At 43.5% G+C, this 20,281-nt stretch overlaps 1 protein-coding gene across 1 annotated transcript in view; it reads left to right on the top strand.

The window, feature by feature from the left end:
• The window catches only part of PLCH2 (phospholipase C eta 2), a 193,373-nt gene that overhangs the window by 143,814 nt on the left and 29,278 nt on the right, over positions 1-20,281 (top strand). Inside the window, exons 9-13 of the mRNA XM_088136706.1 lie at positions 2,341-2,544; positions 3,373-3,493; positions 4,105-4,276; positions 8,616-8,723; positions 12,979-13,137. Coding sequence (XP_087992832.1) covers positions 2,341-2,544; positions 3,373-3,493; positions 4,105-4,276; positions 8,616-8,723; positions 12,979-13,137 — 764 coding nt within the window. The remainder of the gene's footprint in view (positions 1-2,340; positions 2,545-3,372; positions 3,494-4,104; positions 4,277-8,615; positions 8,724-12,978; positions 13,138-20,281) is intronic.

Raw genomic sequence — 20,281 nt, 5'->3', positions numbered from 1 at the left:
ACCCAAGGTGAGTTCACTGTAATATACTTCAAGCCCCGGTTGCTAGGTAGTCTACAGCAACACAAATTGACAGCGTTGTCACAACTCAAGAGTAGAGACAAAGTCAAATTGGAGGGGGAAAAAACCCACCCCAAGAAGGATTAGGAAACAGCTAGAACCAAATGGAGCAGCTGGGAATCAGATCACCCAACTGAAGATGGTTAGGGGAGGAAGCCAAGACCAGATCATTAGGAGGACTGCGCAAGGAGTGTGTTTAAAGTTTCAGCCTGGCTTTTTGGTCTGTCTGGGGAACCCATAGGGAAAGCTTTTGAAAAGAATTGCCAGGTCAAGCTCCACCTTGGATGCCCCCAAGTGGGCCTGTTAGAAAGGCTGTTGAACAAGCTTGATGAAAGTTTCAAGAGTTTAAAGGAAAAAAATGCTCCATTCTTGATAGAAGTCTTACGTATCTCAGCCTTGTTCTCTGGACAAGCTTCACAGCCTAATTAGTTCTCCATGGACCCAGCTGGCTCAAATGCCATGGATGATTGTATGGGGGGGGGGCGGGTTAGGTGCAGTTATTGACGAGGATAATACATACTTTTTGTAAGCAAAGCTTCTGTTAATTATCCTTTGTGCCTATTGGAGTGATGGACCAAGATGGCATCATAGATGGTTTGCTGGAGGACAATCAGGATCCATTTGGACTGCTCATACAGCATGAATGACATAGCCTTGTAACTCACCTGGACCTTTCATGGGCTGGTTGTTTCTACAGCTCTCTCAACTGGTCCAAGGGTAGCCATCCGTTCCTGTCTCACCATTCCTCTTCCCATCTTCCCACATTGAAAAAAAGCAAAATACCAGTGGTGGTGGTGCCACAATCAGAATTAACACTGCTGTGAATAGTTTCAGAAGGTCCTTACCTCCCCTTCCCCCAATCTCTGCTAATTTTCTGTTCTATATATGGGCACATGAGTTGTGGATGAAAAACGTTGATAGACACAGAGACAAAGTGCCTACAGTGATCTTGTTCTTGCAGGGCCTTCCCAAATCTGTCTCCATCACACCATTTAGGTTGGTCGAGTTGGTTGGAATTCAAACAAGCATGGATCTGTTTAGGATTCAGTCTGAGTCGCATAAGGTTGATCAACTCAGTTTAGGCATAGGTGTGATTCCTTTTTCAGTGCTGGTTGAATATAGCAAGTTGCCACAGTTGCCACAGAAATTGATCCAGAAAATGCAGGGGGTGGTGCAGCAGACAGGGTATCTTTGGAGAACCCTTCCTGGAAAGAGAGAGTCCAAATGGCCCCATTTACTAAATTTCTCCGTGGAAGGGGAGCAGCAGAGGTAAGATGTCTCCAAAACATGTCTGGAGAAAAGTAGCCTGGCACCTCTAAGGCCCCACCCTTCAATGAAAGGAGGGAGCTTATAATGTTAGGTCAGGGGTGAAGCAACATCACAGCTCTTGAGCTATTGACATTCAACACAACTTCACTCAACTGTGCCCAGCTAGGTGGTCATACCTTACTGATCATGGTTCATTTTGCAAAACTTAGTAAGGCCAGACCTGGTTAGTGTTCATGAATGGGAGCCAACAAGAAATCTCATGCTGCAGGATAGACTAGAAAGTCCAACGGGGGGGGGAAATAGGAAGGATGGAAGGAAGAATGTGATGGCAAACCACGTCTGCTCTGTTACTCAAAAAACTCTGTGGATGTGTCCATGAAACCATCAGGAATTGTGTTTATTCAGGGGAGATTTTATCCTCTTTAAATCTGAGTTTGCACTGGTTTGGTTTCTTGGCTGAGTCTCCTGCCAGACTTGTACTGGGAGGACAGGCAACAGGGACAATACTCACTGTAATGTACATGTACTTCATCTGACAATGAAAACAAGGAGTTTTCTGCGTTACTATGGATTTTCCCCAATGCCAATGTATTCAGGCTACATTAATTAAACTTGCATGTAATTACTTGAGCATTTTTAAGCAATTGTCTTGATAATTATCCCTCTTTCTCTGAGAAACTAAAAATTCAGGGTGGAGGTGTCTAATAATTTCTCCTCCCCCTCTCTTAGTCATTCTGACAGGGAGATTAAGCTCTGACTAGTCCAGCTTCAGAACTTGAAGGCTCAATCACTTGAAGCTACATCTCATTAACTTAAGTTCAGTCTTTTGTTCTCCATCCTGTATCCTCCGGAGGTGCTGGGAATGCAACTCTCAGACATGCCAGCCAGCACTGACAAGGCCCCATCCTCTCGGAATTCTTGGAGTAATTCCAACATGGGGTACAGGGGTCTCCCCTAAGTCCATTGTGTACACTGCCGGAATAACCGCATTTCTGAATTTCCTTTTTCTTACAGGGTTCACCAACTACATGCGCAGCCCTGCCGGGGATATTTTCAACCCCGAACACTACCATGTCAATCAAGACATGACTCGCCCTTTGAGTTACTATTTCATCACCTCATCTCATAATACCTACCTCATGGGAGACCAGCTGATGTCCCAGTCCAGAGTGGATATGTACGCTTGGGTTCTGCAGTCCGGATGCCGATGTGTAGAAGGTGAGCTGCAGGAAGGACCCGCATCCCGTTGCCCCACTTGGAAACCCAGCTGTGTTATGTCAAGATTCCACAATTCCCTCTTGTCACTCATTCCAGATAGACAAGGCTGTGGATTTCTTCTCTCTCTCTCTCTCTCTCTCTCATTCTCTCTCTCTCATTTTTTCCAGACCTGTTTATGAAGAAACTTGCACATTGGGGGAGGTTGTAAGAAAAGATGGATGGAACAAAGTCCCTGCAGTGCAGAGGCTGCATTCAGAGCTATGTGCCCTAGCATGGTTCTTTCTGCCTGGAGCAAAAAAGTTGGGGAACAACCAATGACAGCTCCAAATCTGGGCTATAAGCACAGTTGAATATGACTCTCTCTGGGAGGATGAACTAGGATCATAATATCAAAGTTGGGAGGGTCTTCCGCGGTCATCTAGTTCACCTCACTCAGTTCTGTCTTTTCCCCTTCCTTCCCCAGTTCAGCTTTTTGTTTTAAGCAAATGGCTCCGAACCAAATTTGCCCCTCTCCCTTCTAAGAAGAGAGACTCAGCTATCCTGAGATAGATAGTTTCCTGAAAAGAAACTAGGTTGTCTTTTCAGCTGTGCTCAGAACCCCTCAGGTCACTATCAGACCACGTCAACCATATTCTCCAGTTAGTCCTCCAACTTCTGGAATTCTTGGCCACTAGCAAATCTGGAAGTTGGAGTCCCAAACCCCAAAGATGTGCTTCTCTGTATGATTTGGGTTCCAGCAGCAAATATCTCTGCCTCCCACCAGCTATTAAAGATGCTACAAGACGCAGGTCTAACATCGCGGTGTCTCTTTTCCCTTCTTTTATGCAGTTGACTGCTGGGATGGTCCAGATGGTGAGCCCATTGTCCACCATGGCTACACCCTGACCTCCAAGATCCTTTTTAAAGATGTGATTGAGACCATCAACAAGTATGCCTTCATCAAGAGCGAGTATGTGTTTTCCATCTCAAGGACTGAATGCCAAAGGAGAAAGGACTGTCTTAGTGAAATGTGCTCATTCCTTTATTTTGCTATTCGTATCTTATCTCAGATGGTGGCAAATTCAGAACTGGGGGGTGGAGTTGGAAATGAGCTCCTGCTTTGGCCTTCCAACTTATTATGAAACCAACTTAGTCTTTTTTACAAATATAAACCTCCCCCCACCATCCAGCTCTCCCTGTTTTCCCTCACAAATTTATCAGTCCAAAGTGAAAAACCAGAGATGGCGATGTGTCCGTGCCGCAACTGGGACCTGCATGGGACTGCAATTTTCCATGCTTCCTAGTTCAGGAAATTGATAGCTGCAGTGGATCAGGAATGAGAGAATCTCAACTCACCAGTTACAAAATGGTTACGTTACTTTGGACAGTGCATATCTTCTGATGTTGTCTTGAGCTATCCTAGATCCTTGGGAAGGATCCAATAGTCAAAAGTACCAAATCCAATCAGAAGTATCTTGTAGACTGTGTGTAAATAGCAGTGGTGGTGGTGATGATGATGATGATGATGATAGAATTTGTGTCTTAATGTTTCTTGTGTACATGGCTCTCCCTGTCCTGCAGATATCCAGTCATTTTGTCCATCGAAAACCACTGCAGTGTTACCCAACAGAAGAAGATGGCTCAGTATCTGACTGAAATCTTGGGGGACAAACTGGACTTGTCTTCAGTCAACAATGAGGATCCCACAAAGCTGCCTTCCCCAGAGAGCCTCAAAGGGAAAATCTTGGTTAAGGTAATCAAAGATCAGATTATACACCGATCAGATTTGGGTTGGCGTCTACGGTAGGCAGGATGTTCTCCAGGTCCTCCTCTTGATCTTACCCAAGGATGTGGCTGCCATATTTAAGCAGAGACCTGACAACCTTTTCCTATCTAGCAGCCAACTAGAGTCAAAAGTCAAAGTCGATGGACTTTATTTCAGCCATTGACCAGCCTTATGTAACACAAAACAGGGAGATAAGATAAGATCAAAGATAACATGCCATAAATAAAACAAAATGGAATAAAAGATAGATTGAACACATTTCACAGCACTGGTGAAACCTGCTTCGTTTGGGTAAACCACTTTGAATAATGAGGCCATTACCCCTAAGGCTCCAGTGAAAAGCCCGTGATAAATAAAGCTCGAAACAGATAAACAGGAGGGTTTACCATCATTGTAATTACTAAACTTGGAGCAAGTTTCATCAAATCAAACTCTTCTAACTGAAGACCTGTCTAATCTTGCTGTCTGTTACACTACGGGGTTTTTTGGAATCTCACTTCTAGAACTGCAGCGTGCAGGGTGAATTAAGGTTCATCGGATTAAGATATCTAGCAGACTTAGGACTGGCAACTCGGTCGCCTAAGAAGACATCAGTAAGAATTTGGCTGTGCTCAATTCACATCAACTATTCATTATCTGCAGTTCTTCCTAGCCAAGTCATACCCCACTGTCATTAGTGCACGAGGAGAGAAATCATAATAGTATAGATTCTCCTCCAATCCTTTTTTTTTTTTTTTTTTAAATAAAAAGGGTCAGCTGCATATACGGGGCTGAGCCTACAGGGAAAATAGCAAGCCTTAGCCAAAATTTGAAGACACGAATCCATGCGCTGGATTAACTGGATTAAGAATATTGATTAGGAACTTGGATTGGACAGACCCAAGCTTTGAGAAGCTGAAATAAATGCCAAGTTGGACTCCGTAAAGGAGCTACTGATGACCCTTTGCTAGAAAGAGTTTTACTGTATCAGGAATGAACTAGGAACTCTGGGAACGCTGAAAGGTCTAGCTAGCTGGTGAGGATTTAGATGCATTTAATGTCACATCATTTTGATAGGCACACCTTCCCCCAATGCATGGAAGGTTATTCCAAGGTATTTAAAACAGTTTACTTGTTCTAAACTGTGCCCAATTTAGTGACCAATTTAACATCCTTGGCCTTTTAGCGAACACCATTATTTTGGTTTTGTCATAAGTAATCTCTAATAAAGGTTAGTTGTCACTGTAGTAAAGGAGTTTGCTAAGATGTTTGTTTGCCAGTCTTGGTGGGTGATAGGCTAAATTATCTCACTGAGTAATGATTGGATTAATATATAAATGTGATTAAACATATATTAATATATAAATGCTTAACAGTATTGTTCCATTTAATAAACATGGGCTGTTTACATGCTGGCAGACAGTCAATTCGAAGATGGCTTATGATTTGGGCAGCTACAGAATGACATCCTTAGGCTTTTCCTGCTTGGTTGGTATCGGGCAGTGATTCTCCTCTTCTTCCAGCTCTGTAGAACATCACAGGATGCTGGTGGGCTGAATTAGCAAGAGACCCCAGATGCAAAATGGGTCTGTAATCGTGAAAGCATTGGCCAGCTGTAAAATGGGGCAATTACGCCCTTTTTTTCTTCTAATGCATATGCGAAGTTGATGCCGGTAGGTTTTTAGACTCCAGTTTCAACCGTGGGGAACAGCCTGTGAAGAACAGGACAAAGGAACCAAAGTTGTCCTACAATGTTTTGGGTAAAGGAGGTAGCTAGGAATTTCCTAACAAGAAAAGCTCTCAGTAACTTTTTACTTAGTCAGGGCTAATCCATCCAGAAGGTCCATTTAAATACCCAGTTGTTTTTTGATGCAAGGCAGGAGCAAAACACTAAAAACCACACACCATGTCACTCTGTGCCACACATCACAGAGCACATGCTGGAAAAAGGTCAGCGGGGACTGATATGATCTGTATATCAACCACTGAGAGAAGTTCATAAGTAAAAAGCAACTGCCTCTCACCAGGGAATCCAAAATAAAGGCCCCTGTACCACACAACAGACATTTCCCTTCCAAAGTTATGCTGCTGTGATATCTAAGCCAACTTCCTTTTCCACTACTGGGTGCTGCAAAGGAAGATCAGATGGGAGCAACCTTCTGCAGTTCTTCTGACCCAGCAACCGGGCTCTGAGAGCTTTGACTCTGCTATCAGGCAGTGTCATTCTGCCTTAATAAAATGGAACATTGGAAAGTGTCCAGGGTTGGGATGAAAATCTTAACAAAACTGATTTTCTCATCACTAAGATTCAAGTTTTAACCTGAACTTCATGATGTTCATGAGTCACATAAGCCCAGTTTGCCAGGTGGGGAAGAGGCTCTTGACCTTCTGTGCTAACCCTGTGTCTTCCACCCCAATACAACTTGGAGACACCGGTTTGGTGTTGTGTCTCTACGAAGGATTGGACCAAAGGTGATTTGATAAAGTCACCCCTTGCAAGTCAGTTTGCTCATTGAATCAGGAAGATGTGCCCCCAAGGCCTCAAATCAATTGTAAGATTTAGTGGCTTTTTGTGCATCCGCGCCACCATTTTTATGGAATCATATGGATTCAATTCACTCATTTTCAATCCTTGTCAGCCATTTGAATTGGGTTGTCAAGTTGCCGACTTGAATCAGATATGCTCCAGGAAGTTAAGTAACTAAATGAGGTGGTAATTAACTTTAATTAATTTGTACCTTGGTTCCTTCCAAACATATGAGAAAAGAATACATTTTTCTTTTAGTTAAACTGTTTCTTTCATGCACCCTTTCCCCTCACTCCTGTGCTTTGACGCCGCCAGAGTTTAATTCTTTTTCCCAAAACAGTTTCAGACAATCTGCGACAGCTGCCCAATTCTCAGTGATTGGATTTTGGAGTGCGGGAGATCAAGGCCAGCTTTTCAAGAGTCTTCGGCCTCTCGAAAGCAATCCATTTCCACTCAGCTTTGATAAACGCTTTGGTTTCTGCTTCCATAATGGAGAGCCCAGCTTCTCAACTGACGAAGCTGAGGCCAATCAATCTAATACCCTTTTGGGATTTAATGGCAAGACTTGATCAATAAATATATAACTCGTTGCCCTATTTGAAGCTTTCCATTTCTTTGTGGAGGAATGGGGGGAGGTTTAGGTAGAATGAAAACAACTTGGGCAAGATTTAAACTGTCCAAGTTGATGCAGACCTCAAGAGCTGTCAGCCTTCCTAGGTAGACCAGACAGGAAACACAACCAGATGAGCTAATTCTACTTTATTGTAAGGCTACATTAACAAAATCTTGCAAGTCTGAAAATACAGTTCTCCCTCCTGTTAACCTGAGAAGTTAAGGAAGGTCCATTCTGAGCCTCTTTTTCCACCCATTATGCAGCTATGGGCTATACCCTCTCTTATCTGACTGCTCCCTAGGCAGTATCGCTTTGCCCTGTTTCCCAAGGTCTTTCTCACATACCACTGCAAGAGCAGATAAGGAAAAACTCTTTTAGTGACCTCATGGATACATCTCTGTTGTTTCCTTGGCAATCCTATGCAAGCAGTTTTCTGCTGCCACCTTTGGAATTATTTTCAATTAGCAAGTGTGGAAGTTGGCATTTCTTGGTGGCCTCATACCCAAGCATTAACAGGTAATAGGCAGAGTTGGCCGTTGGAAATTCTCTGCCAAATTATTTGAACGATTTCTACAACTTTATCCAGGGGAAGGGGACATTCTTCCACCCTTTATCAAGGTATAAACTCTCCTTTAATGGAAATCATAGCAGCAAGAGTTGAAAAAGTACTGTGGGAGCTGGTCCTCTTCATATTTTCATTTAGGGTTGATGGGAAGCCAAGCATCAGAATGCCATGTTCCATTTTATAATGAAAACTAAGAGATTCCCACAGACTCCTTGGCCACCTAAGTAGATGCAAGAATATCCCGCCATGAACATTTCACAGAAAGGTTCTTCTCCTTTAAAAGAATTTTGAAAGCAAACCTCTTCCCTCAAAGTGAATAAGAACTGGTCGAAAACTGTAAGAGAATCTGTCTGTTCAGCCTTAAACATCTGTTACCTTGGCTGGCTTACTCAGCCACAGCACTCTTGGGCCCATTTTTCCCACCTCAACCCATCTTAGAGGATTGCTTCACAAATAAAACTGGGAGAGAGAATAACTTGGGATGGAGGGGAAGGAGGAATTATGCAAGAAATAAATCTGCATTTATCAGCGATATGCCTCCTTTGATTCTGGCACAGCGACGAGGCTGTTGGTTGGTCTTTTGCATTTATTCCTTTCCTAATGGCATGGTTTTGCTTGCTAGGGGAAAAAGCTTCCAGCCAACATTAGTGAAGATGCCGAAGAGGGCGAAGTATCAGATGAGGACAGTGCTGATGAGATGGACGATGACTGTAAGCTAATGAATGGGGATGTAAGTATGGAAAGGCAGACTGGTGGGGTGTGGAGGTGATTCTTGTTGATCAAACTCAGCTGCATTAATGTGGGTGTGGGTAAAGGAGGAGGATGGGGGAATACTTTTTGCCACGATTTTGTTAGAGGCAAAACAATACCCCCAAACTCTCCTTGGGGGGCAAACTCTCAAACTCTTGGAGGTGTGTTTAAAAAAATCTGCTCTAAATGAAGGCACGAATCGTGGCTTGTCAAGAGTAAGGAAGATGATCTTGATGGAAAATGCAAGAACTATTACTTAGGCAAAGGGGGCTGAAACATTTTATAAGCCCTGAGAAGGGAGATAAGATTTGGAAGCCGCTCGGGCAGAGGGCTCCCTGATTCACTGGAGTATAAGAAGGGGTGGGTACAGCATAATCAAACTACTTCTGGTCTTCCTGTGGAGTTGATTTCCGGGTCTGCTGTACCTAATGGGGCTGACGCTATATGCCCTTCTGCTGATTGTCTGCCCTGCATCCAACCCTGATTGGCTAGGACCAATTCTTACAAAGGGAAGCCGCAACCAGGGCCAGAAAGCAGGATTCTTCCTCAAATGCATCTGTTGACGTATGGAATTCCTAGCCACAAGGAAAAATGGGAGCTTCTAGCATTAAAAGGGGCATATAAAGCTGGAACCAGCTGCAAGAGAGGACTCTTGCCTTCTTATAGTCTCACCCTTTGGGGGGAACATCTGGAGCCACCTGGAAAAGGATCCTTATTGTAAGTAGGATTTGTTCCCACATGAACTTTGCGCATGGATCTCATGTCTCATTGTCAGGGGTCCGGCAGCAGAGTTTATCAACCTCCAGGATGCTGGGGATAAACGAGACCTAGCAGAACTACATTTTAAAGACTCAGCTGAGACATGTCTCTTGCTCACCTGGGACACTGGCCATCCCATCCTCCTTTCCTCCCCACTGGATTTTGTCCTAGTGCAGTTAGAAGAGAACCTGTGACATGGTGGCCCATGTGACATTCCAGGCAACAGTAGAACGGCCACGGTAGAACCCATTCAGAACCCTTCCTTACAGCTGAGAGAGAGAGAGTCTATTTTGGTCAAGGACTAGCATAGAGCAAGGTGAACTAAAGCATCCATACAAATATAAATAAAGTGAGTACAGCTGATGAACATGGCTGTTAATAAAAATCCAAGAATTTCACAGCAACAAGGGGTGAAGGGCTCTGTGTTTCCCTGCTTAATTAAAAAAAAAAAAGTATCCCTGTACACTAAAATTTGATCTTATTAGCTCCTTAACATGTTTTTGATGTGCTGGGAAATTTGATCTATTCCTCCAAGGGTTTCCCCTGCATTTGTACCTCAAATTATAAAATCCTGAGAAAAAAAATTACCCCTGGGCCATTATGTTTTCTTTGAGGAAAAACATTTTAGGGCTACGTGTTCAGGGAGGAGGTCCCTTAACCCACATAGATGAAAGAAATTGTTAATTCAGCAACCCTCTCTTACGTCTGATGTTCCCTTTCTGTCTCTCTTTTGTTTCCTGGCCATTGTGTCCTTTTGAAGTGGAAGGTATGGTAAAAGTCAATTGTTGGCTATAGTATTATCCCTCTAAGTTTTAAACTGTTTTGTTACCAAACCATGTTTGTGCTGAAATGGTGGCAGGAAACTGGGGGGCGGGGTTGGGCCTCAGAACATTGAATATTAGGGACCAGAACCTCATCGTGTCCTTCTCCTTTAAAAAAAAACACAATAACCATTTGAAAATGTTTGTCCTAATATATTACATATGGTGGCTTTGGGAAGAGGTTGGTGAAACTCCAATCATGATCGAAGAGACAAATCAGATCTCTAGCAATCAATTCGACCGCTTCTTGGGAGTTTTGAACCAAAGTTTGATCTTGGAGGCACAGAGCCTACCAGAACCCTCATCTTTGCAGCTTTCCTAGAGTAGAGGCAGTCAACTGAATCAACCTTTGGGATTTTCACCTGGGAGATATGGAACGACAGCCCGTCTGCTTTCTGAACAGCTCCTTTCCCATTTCAGGACCTCAGACAGCTCCTGATTTGTTTCAAAAGTCGGAACAGATCAAAAGGCTCGTCCCAGCCGCCCCCCATGCCCCCAAATAGTGCTTAACTGCTGGCGTTATTTTATATAGCCCCAGCTAGGTTTGAACAGCAACTTTTAGCAGGGAAGTTTTTCCCCCCTTCAGTCCAAATCCTAAGGCTGAAAACGGCTTGAAGGAAAATTGGAGCGATAAAATGAACCAAGTTGGAGTCTTCGCGGCTTCCACCCGGAGCCTGTTCATTCCTGTACTGTGTGCTCCATTGTGTTTCTTTATTTTTTTTTATGTACTTTTGTCCTCCAGCTCTGTCTTCGTTAGCTTGTAATTTGTTTTGCCCCCCCTTTTTTTAAAAAACTCTGCAAGCAGCATCTGGGTTGCCAGATGTGAATGACTGGTCAAGCTCACAAAGGGCACTTCGCAAGCAAAGAAAACGACAGCTTGTTTTCTGATAGCATTAATTGCCATGCGCCGTGGCCAATTAAGGAAGCAGAGGTTGTGTTCTTCAGAAACCAGTCAGAGGACGTAAATGAGAAAGAAATATGACGCATGCTGTAAGCTGTATAATGCACAACTGCAGTGTGCCCTACTTAAAAAGTATTCTTCTTGGAGGAGCTGCAGTAAAGGACAAGGTTTAATACCACGATCAGCAGTATTGAGGGTTCTCAAAATTTTCCCAGCCTTTCTTTATTGTTTTAATCAAAAATGATGTTTAATGAATAGGAAAGGTTTGTCCCAGTTCTGGGCGCTGCATTTTAAGGAGGATTCAGACAAACCTAGGTAGCCTCAACACAGGGCAGCTGGGATGAGAGGGGGATTAGATTCCTTAAGTCCTACAAGGAGAGAGAAGGAGGGAAATTTTGTTCCATCTCCAAAAACAACTGAGGAAAATGATGGGAGTGCTTTTCACAAAGCGGAAGAGCCATTGCCCAGAAGAAAGTCAACATCTGTTACATAGGTCATATATTAATAGTCTTAAAATACAGATTCTGGTTGGATGTTAGGGGGGAAAACCCAAAGAGGAATTTGATGGTGGACCCAATAGTTAAGGGTGTGCTGATCTCCCCACCAGTGGATGTGTTCAAATGGAGCCAACCAGCCATGGTTCCGGAATGCTTCTTCAACTGAGTAGTGAGGTGGACTGCATGGCCTCAAAGGAGCCTTCCAGCACTACAATGTTGTGATTCTAAAGACAGGGCAGGATATTAAGACACAAACAAAAATGATTTAAAATGTTCCACAAACAAAAATGATTTCAAATTATTCCCATAACAGAGGCAAAGCCAGTGCTGCTCTAGCTTTCTGGTCTGCTGGCCACTGAATGTAAAGTTCCTGAGCTGACTGGCAAACTCATCAGCCTTCCTGTTTTGACATTTTCCTTGTGCCTAATTTAAAAACAGTTGAAGAAAAAACATCTGGGAGCCACTAATTAAATATTCATAGGCTTGTCATTCCACGAACTGTATGATAGAGATTTTTAGTTGGCCTCTTGGCTGTTTTAAACTGACTTAGAAGAGACTTTGTATGCAATGTCTTTAGAAATGACTTTACACTCATTTCTCGGGCTCGAAACCTTCCACAGGTAAAAATTACCTTGTCTGGAAAATGGTTTTGCCTCTATCCCAACACTACTGGCTTGGTAACAAAACACATCTCACCCAAGTTGTTAAATGGTCAATCCAGCTGTTGCAAAGTATTTTTATGCGTCCTTTAAACACGTCAACCATTTGGGATTGCTCGGGATAGTTTTCCAAAGGATCTGGGATTGTTCAAAATATCCACATTGGCACTGGGAAGGAACGCTCTCATTCTAACAAAGAAAAAATAATACTTTGCAGAACATCCATACTATGGGCCATATTTATGCAGCAACATGAACTGGTTTAACACCCGTTTGTGGAAAAGGGTATCTTCTTAAACTCAGAGTGGTCAATACGTACCGACTGGAATTTGGGGGGGGGGGTTGGATTCTTTGACAGTTAAACCAAAGTCATGTTTGCAGTGCAAATAGGTCCATAATATTACCTGTCTGATCTAAGCATGAGACTGTAGAATAGTCTGTTCAGAGAAAACGTGATTGATTTAACTTTTGGGTTGATGTGCTTCCTCTTCGTTTCCTTCTTTAGTTAATGTTTTACTGGTTATTGCTGGAAAATGCCCCCCCCCCAAAGAGGATTGAATTTTTGCTAGCTCATAACTTCCAAATTTTTGGCTTCTAGGCTTCTTCTAATCGGAAGCGGGTGGAAAACCTCGCCAAGAAGAAACTGGACTCTCTGATCAAGGAATCTAAAATTCGGGACTGCGAAGACCCAAATAATTTTGCCGTCTCCAGCTTGTCATCCTCGGGGAAGTTGGGGAACAAGCATGATCTCAAGAAGGTGATTGGGGGGGGGAGAGGGAATCAATCTGAAAAGCTCAATTATAAAATATGCGTAAATAATAGGGTGAAGTTCTGGAAATATATAATTAATGTGTCACTTCAGAGGCTTAACTTAAAGATTGAAATTGCTATAGGATTCTCTAGCCAAGCAGTAGCTCTTACACACAAAAAATATGCAAGGCAAGGAAAATGCTTTTTCTCCGATAGGCTAGATTTCTGGGCACAGAGGCACTCTTTTTTTAGCATTTATCCATGCAATGCCTGGGAACTGAACCCAACTAGGAACTAAGAACTTTCAGTGATCTGATGTGTAAAAGAGAAGATCCTAAATCCAGGACCAAGGATTTAGGTCTTCAAAGTAAAAACCAGCCCAGTATAACAGTCAACAGATGTGCTGAGGTTATTTCAGTGTTACATGAATCAAATAAAATGTACATGACATGCAAACCAACCCAGCTCCTGTTTGTCTGGACTGTAAGACCCTTTTCCTCAGTGTGTAAAACTTTCCCAACATTAGATGAATTCAACAGGACTGAAAAACTGTCCTGACCGGCAAGAAACCACCTTTTGGCTTAATGAAATGGCTTGGTCCACTCAACTTGCTGAGGCAATGGCTGACTTTCTCCCACCATCCTGAACCCCAAACTTCCCAATTCCGCTTTAGCCTAGCCATTGTCTGTTTGCTGTCAAAGATCCTAGGTTGTATGTTCAAACATTCAGGGAAGTGCTGTCCTGAATAAGGCGGTGAAAGAAGGTGCTGATTCTCCTGTTGGGATGATGAGTGAGAACACCATGCACCCATCATCACCATCACAGAAAGGTTAACCTGTTACAGTGATAATGACACCTAACCTATAGGTGGGAAGGGAGCATGCTGGTGAAGAGGTTAAATTAGATCTCTTTTGAGTAAAATCCAACATCTATTGAAATGCCTTTACATATTCTTTTCGTTCTCTCCTGCCCTGTTTAATTAATTTAGAAAAAGTTAGATCTCTTGCTCTTGGAGCACTCCCTAGGAAGGAACCTTTGCACATGTGGATGTATGGATCCGGAGATCGTTATGTCACGCTCTGGCAAGCATTTGACTGACTTAGCCTTTTTGTTTTTTTTAACCTTGCGTTTCCCAGGCATTTTAGGAGACAAATGTGACAAGAAGGTGGAGCTCCTTCTGGAGAGGGAGGAGCTCTCTCAGCAGTGGGGCTTCTCCTTGGGAGCAGCGAGGAGAAACTGCCATAGGTGGGCACAATACTTAGGAAGGAAGGCTCAAAGGGGATCCAAGCCAAGATCTCTCTTCTCACTTGGATGCAGCAAAGTGGAATTTGGGGTTCACTCCTAAGAAGGCTGGGCCACATGTATTTATTTTCCCGAATGATCCAATCCAACCTGATCTGACCATGGGGGGGAGTCTTCTCTGGTGTCACAAACCCCCCCATCTTCAGCCTATTCTTTGCTCCTCTAATAATCCCAAATGGAAATGTCTTTTCCCACAAGCACAAGCAATTGCGTTAGCAACCAAGCCTGGATTGAAACCCAACTGTAATTTCAGAATGGCAACCGTTTTTGTTTGTAAACTCAAACGCCCACACGGTTCCCTGTTGCCTTCGGAGAGCAGCTGAAAACCAGAAAAAAAGAAAAAAAACACTACTACATAAGCTCAACCATATCTATTTTGGGTGGTAGATCTCTTCTTTGCATATTTTTATTGCTGAGAAGTTTTTCTCTCTTTTCCACTCTCTCTAGACACAGTCTCCTTAAAAGCACCCTTTTGTTTTGCGGCTGTTCTTGAGCACTCTGTTCAGATAAAATTCTCACCCATCTCTAGTAATTTCTAAAAAAATAGCCATATCCCTCTTGAATGGAAATATAGCACTGGAGAATCAGGCGCATCCTGGCAGAAAAGTCGGGGAGACTTTTAAGGGAAATTGCTTCAGGAAAAAGAGATTAATGTCCACCCAATGTCAGAGATGGCCATCATCTATAGGCTGATAATCCTAGGCTGTCTAAATTACCTACATTAAAGATCAGGTTCCAAACGAGCCACCTCTGGAACAATTTGATCAGTGAATAACTGATATTTTCCTCTTCTATCACATTAAAAAAAAATGGGGGGAAGATAACATTTGGAAATGTTCCATAGCCTGCCCTCAAGATTTTTGGGGAGTTCCATGTGGCCCTAGGGGTTTGATTTTGCACCCCTGATTTCAGGAATGCCACCAGTTTCCACTGGGACCCTGGAGTGTCCTTTCTTCACATGGATCCTTGCCCAATTCTAGTTTTGATAACTGTATTTCTTAGTGCACCCATCTTTCCATTATTCTTCATAAAGTTCTTTAGAGTGGGGAAGCTGGGTGTGTAATCACAGTTAATTCTGACTGATCACCACTCTGGCTTCTTCCTCTGTGAGGAGAGTTGAGCAATGAACATTAATGAGCCTTTGTTGGTTTTCCCTGTAATCATGATAGATATTTACTGACCACTTAGATTTCTCATCCTTCTTGTGCACATAGCATCCGACACACGAGGACAATGATGCATGGAGAACCAGCTTCATTCTTCCCGTGCCAAGCCATTAATATCACTTTCCGACCAGCACTCCTGGAGACAGATGCCATCTGATCAAGGACTGCTGAGGGAGAGCAGGAGGGAGGAACAAGGAGTGATCAGCGTAGCAGGTTCACCCCAAGCCCCACCAACATTACGGAGAATGTACGCCTGGCACTGGTGCATCTGGAAAGTGGTAAAACAAAACTGAGGGGAAAGGATGAGTGATAGCTTTGTTTTATGTTGCCGTAAGAGCTAAGGACATTGCTTTAAACCAAGCCAGACAGTTGAGATGCCTAAGTCAGTATTTCTGAATTCCACCTGCTTCTGCAACCTGATTTTTTTTCACTCTAATTCCATCCAGCTTCCACATCCTTTTCCCCTTAGGTCTGTTTTCCATTCATTTGTTTGAGAGATGATCTTCTGGCCCTTTTCCATGTGAGAATCATACCTTCCTTTCCTACAGGAATTCTACTAGTTTCTTCACTTTTTCTGGATTCTCTCGTCTTATTCTTAAGGATTCATGTCACCTAACAGGAGTCTCCCGCCTCCATCACATTCATTCTAGCCTATTGCATAACTTCTAAAATTCATTCCTGGTTCTTTCATTATCACAGTTGTAGCTTAACAGACGTCACCTACCAACCTACAGATTCCTGCCTTCATATGCCCACAGAACCTAGATGACACTAATTCATTTCTTCTCACATGCACTTTAGCCTCTTCATTTATAATTAAACCTCCACCTTCACTTCCCTGCATGTGTTCCTCAACTCCACTCCACACGATTTAATCCCCTTCATTCAGATTTAGGACACTTTTCCCTTTGTTTCCCCAACCTACGAAGTATCTGTTTTTCTTTCTTTGGTTTTGTTTGTGAGTTCACATTCTTTATCGTTTACTCCTCGTGAATTCCAAGTTGCAATCTTCCATATGACATGGTTGTCACCGGATGGGCTCAGAGGCCTCCCCTGTCCATTAGGGCTTCGGTCAATCAAGAATTGCTTTTTAGTAAGATAGAGAAGGTGCAGACTAAATTATCAAAATTCCCTGCTAACAAAGAGGACAATACTGATCGGTTTGGGTCACAAGTCCAAAAGTTTATCCCATTGTACTCCTGCTATTCCATGCCAGGTAGGATCCGTAATCCAGAAACAACCTTCCAAGCCAGTATCCCACCAGTTAGAAAGTACTTGGGGTCTACAGACGTCCACTCAGGAGCCCTATCCTAATAATATGTTTATTAAGCATAACTGCAAATGTAGATCAGCGAAGTCAGCAGGGAGAAGTCTAAACAAACATGTCTTCTTTTTTTCGTTGCCCTTTCAAAATGTTTAAGTGAACTGTAGGGAATTGGGTTAAAACTGCCTTCTCAGGCTGGTTGCTAGACAATTTGCAGCAAGGGAGCCCAAAGGCACATGGTGGGGTTTGAGAACATCAGTGCAACACGGCCAGCGCATGAAAAGAGCTTAGCCTAATACATTTATAGTTATTTCCCTGCATCGAATATTAATGATGTAAAACTGAACTGCCTGCTGTTCGGCTGTTATTGAAGAATCTTTGCATCAGTTGAGTAAAAGGCTAGACAGCTTGCTGCTTGCTTAGAACCTGCGAATATCGCCTATGAACTGTTCAGATCAATACTGGGCAAAAATCTGACCTCTGGTTGGTTCCTTCCTTTCTTGTTAAAAGCTGCTGGATTCCAACTTCCGTCTGAGTCGGGGGTTTGTAGCATTCCCGCTCCTGGGGTTGGAGAGTTGCTGAATGTGGAAAGATGCTAAATAAGAAAACAGGAGACACATTTCTCCTCCTTTCCTTGGTTGAGTCACCAATGGAATCTATTCCAAACTTTTAATCCAGCAGGGCACAAGCAGATGCTCTGAGCAATTGGATGGAATTCTTTGTTGTTGTTGTTGTTATTATTATTATTATTTTAATGTACTCTCTTGGAAGTTCTGATCTGCAACAGGAAGAGGAATGGATTTGATCAATTAATCATCTTTAAAATCCTCTCGGATAGATTCTAGCTGTATCCCCTGTTTCTCCCAATCCTCAGCCCTCAGGATATGGCAAACTACCATTCCCTCCCTCCCTCCCTCCCTCCCTCCCTCCGGATTTGAAGTTGACGCTCCTTTTTAGGCAAGTGTGAACAAAGTATTCCAACTCCGACCCTGTTGAAAAATGCAGCGCTTGCTCAGGTTGATGCCCCTGCTTCCTACAAGGATAAATCAGGAATCGTTTGCGCTTGTGTGAACAAACGGCTCCAGGTTTCAGCTTGCATAATTCTATCTGGCAATTGAGGTTTGCAAAACATCTGGCTTCCTTGCTGCATCTGCACAGGCTTGGCGTAGGAACACTGCCCTCCAGAGGTACAACGGTTCCAAAGTGCACAGGGCCCTCATTCTTCATTCTGTGCCATTGCTAATCGAGCCAATCTGTCGCCGGATTGTTGGCTTTTTAACAGTGGGAAAACAATAGGTCGGCCCCTGCCGTCAGCGGCGTTGCGTGCACAACAATGGGCTTGTGAGCAAGATCATTTTGAGTCTCCTTCAGAATATTTGCACGGCACCCTTCAAATCCCCCAGGGAGGTCTGCTTGTTAGTTTGGTTAGGGGGAAAGATGGCGGGGGGGGGGAGGGAAACAGTTTGCAGAGAAATTTCAGCTTGAAAGTTTGGGTCTGTTTTAAGTAGGTCCTGATTCTGCCAAGGCAAACTTAGTCTCACAGAGTTGGAGAAGTTGGAGTCATCCTGTTGGCAGGATAATGGGAAAAGATCAATTCAGCCTAGCAATCTAGTTTTGTCAGTTCTGCCTGTTGAGGCTTCTTCTAGGTGTGTGTCTGACAATGGTCTTTCCCATCACATCCTGCTTTATCTTTCTTGATTGGAAGGGGATAGACATTGATCCTTGGCCCTACAAGCCCTCCAGGTGTAATGGTCTGTGGGAATGACCTTGGGAGACAGGAGGAAGAGCCACAGATTAGACAAGGGTCTGATAAGAGGCAGCTGAGCCCACAGAAGAAAAGGGTGTGTGTAAAGCAACTCAGAAGGGACCCTCCCTAGTTTCTTGGGCTGTAAAGGTGACGGGGGGGAAAGGTACTTTCAGACTTGCAAGATTCTGTTAATGTAACTTTACAATGAAGATAGAGCTAGTACTTCTGCGTGTGCTTCTAGTCTGGACTACCTTGCAAGGCTGACAACAGGTTCCTTCCCTCCAGGGCAAATGTGTTTGTTGCAACTCTGTTGTAAAACAACTGAGGGGGCTTAATCTAGATCCAGTTTTAAGATGATCACCCCTCCTTTTCTGTCCCCTTTAAGCTAGTCACTGTTGCTATTTATTTATGCATTAGAGTGATAGCTTGCCTTGATGCACACAGCACTTCCTCCTTCCATTTTCCCCCACACCCACATCCCCACGAGGTAGGCTAGGGCTGAAAGAGTGGGACTGGGCTAAAGTCCTTGGCTGCAAGTGGCCTTCAGCCAGGGTTTCCCCACTCTTAGCCCAACACCTTCACCACCACCCCGTGCCTGCTCTCATTCTTGGGGTATAAGGTTTGACGTTTGCAACCGTTGGTTTCACCTCTTCCTTCTTCTAAGCCACCAGGCCAATAAATGCCACATGCCAGATCACCTGAGAATCAGCACAGCTGCTAGATCTGTTAACTAATCCAGAATGAGCAATTAGGAACCAGGCAAGTCGTCGGCATCTTTTCCCTTTTCCTTCCGGCTTTTTGCACTGCTGACAGCAGCGTGGGATAAAACGTGCCTCTCTTCCCCTTGGCAGCAGCTCCATTCTACATTTCCTGTAATGAGGTTTTGACGTGGTCCTTTCCCCTCCCCGGTCCTGCCATTCTCTGTTAATGGTATCTGTTCACATTGGAGGGGGTGATCTCTCAAGGAATAATACAGTACTGCAAGCATTAGAAATCGAAGCGAGAACGGGTGGCCTTTTGCAGCTGACTTTGCTGGAGTTTTTATTAGCTTTCTTTCTAAATTGTTTATTAATGGTTCTGCCTTTCATAGCTGAGTGCACACAGTTAATGAGGAAAGCAGGTGAGTGAAAGTTTTGGAACAGCACAACACTGTTGTCGAGTGCCACATGTGGTGTTGGGAACACGAGAAACGCACAGTAGTTTGCACTCCTTTTTGCAGTGCTGGCAATCTTATTTTCCCTAAAAAAAGGGGGGGGAGTACTTTTTAATAACCCAGAGGTTTAATAAAGAAGCTTCCCCCCCCCTTTTCCCAACTCCTTATATGTTAATTTCCCAATAATTGCCAGATTTCTTACATCCCCAGAAATACTGAGGCTTGAAAATTGTGATCACCAGCACTGTTTTTTCCTCTTGAGAGTCCTTAATCAGTGGCTGGGGGCAAGAGGAGAGCTGTCCTATGTAAAATGCTTCACAGAGGATTTGCTGACATATTGCAAAAAATGTTAGAGGGGTGTCAGAGCTAAAAAACAGATGAGTCCCAAGGAATCAGACATTTTTTTTTTTTTTTGCCTTGAAGGGATCACGAGCACAAAATGCATCGAACCCTTTACAGGTCCTCTTTTATCCTTTCCTGTCCCTCCAAAAACTACAAAAATCAAGCTGCCGAAGATTA

The sequence above is a fragment of the Python bivittatus genome, unplaced genomic scaffold (assembly GCF_059951505.1).
Source record: "Python bivittatus isolate LINGU-HERP-01145 unplaced genomic scaffold, Pbiv_v1 ctg000090_np1212, whole genome shotgun sequence".
Taxonomy (NCBI): Eukaryota; Metazoa; Chordata; class Lepidosauria; order Squamata; family Pythonidae; genus Python; species Python bivittatus.
This window is presented reverse-complemented; position numbering and strand designations above follow the sequence as displayed.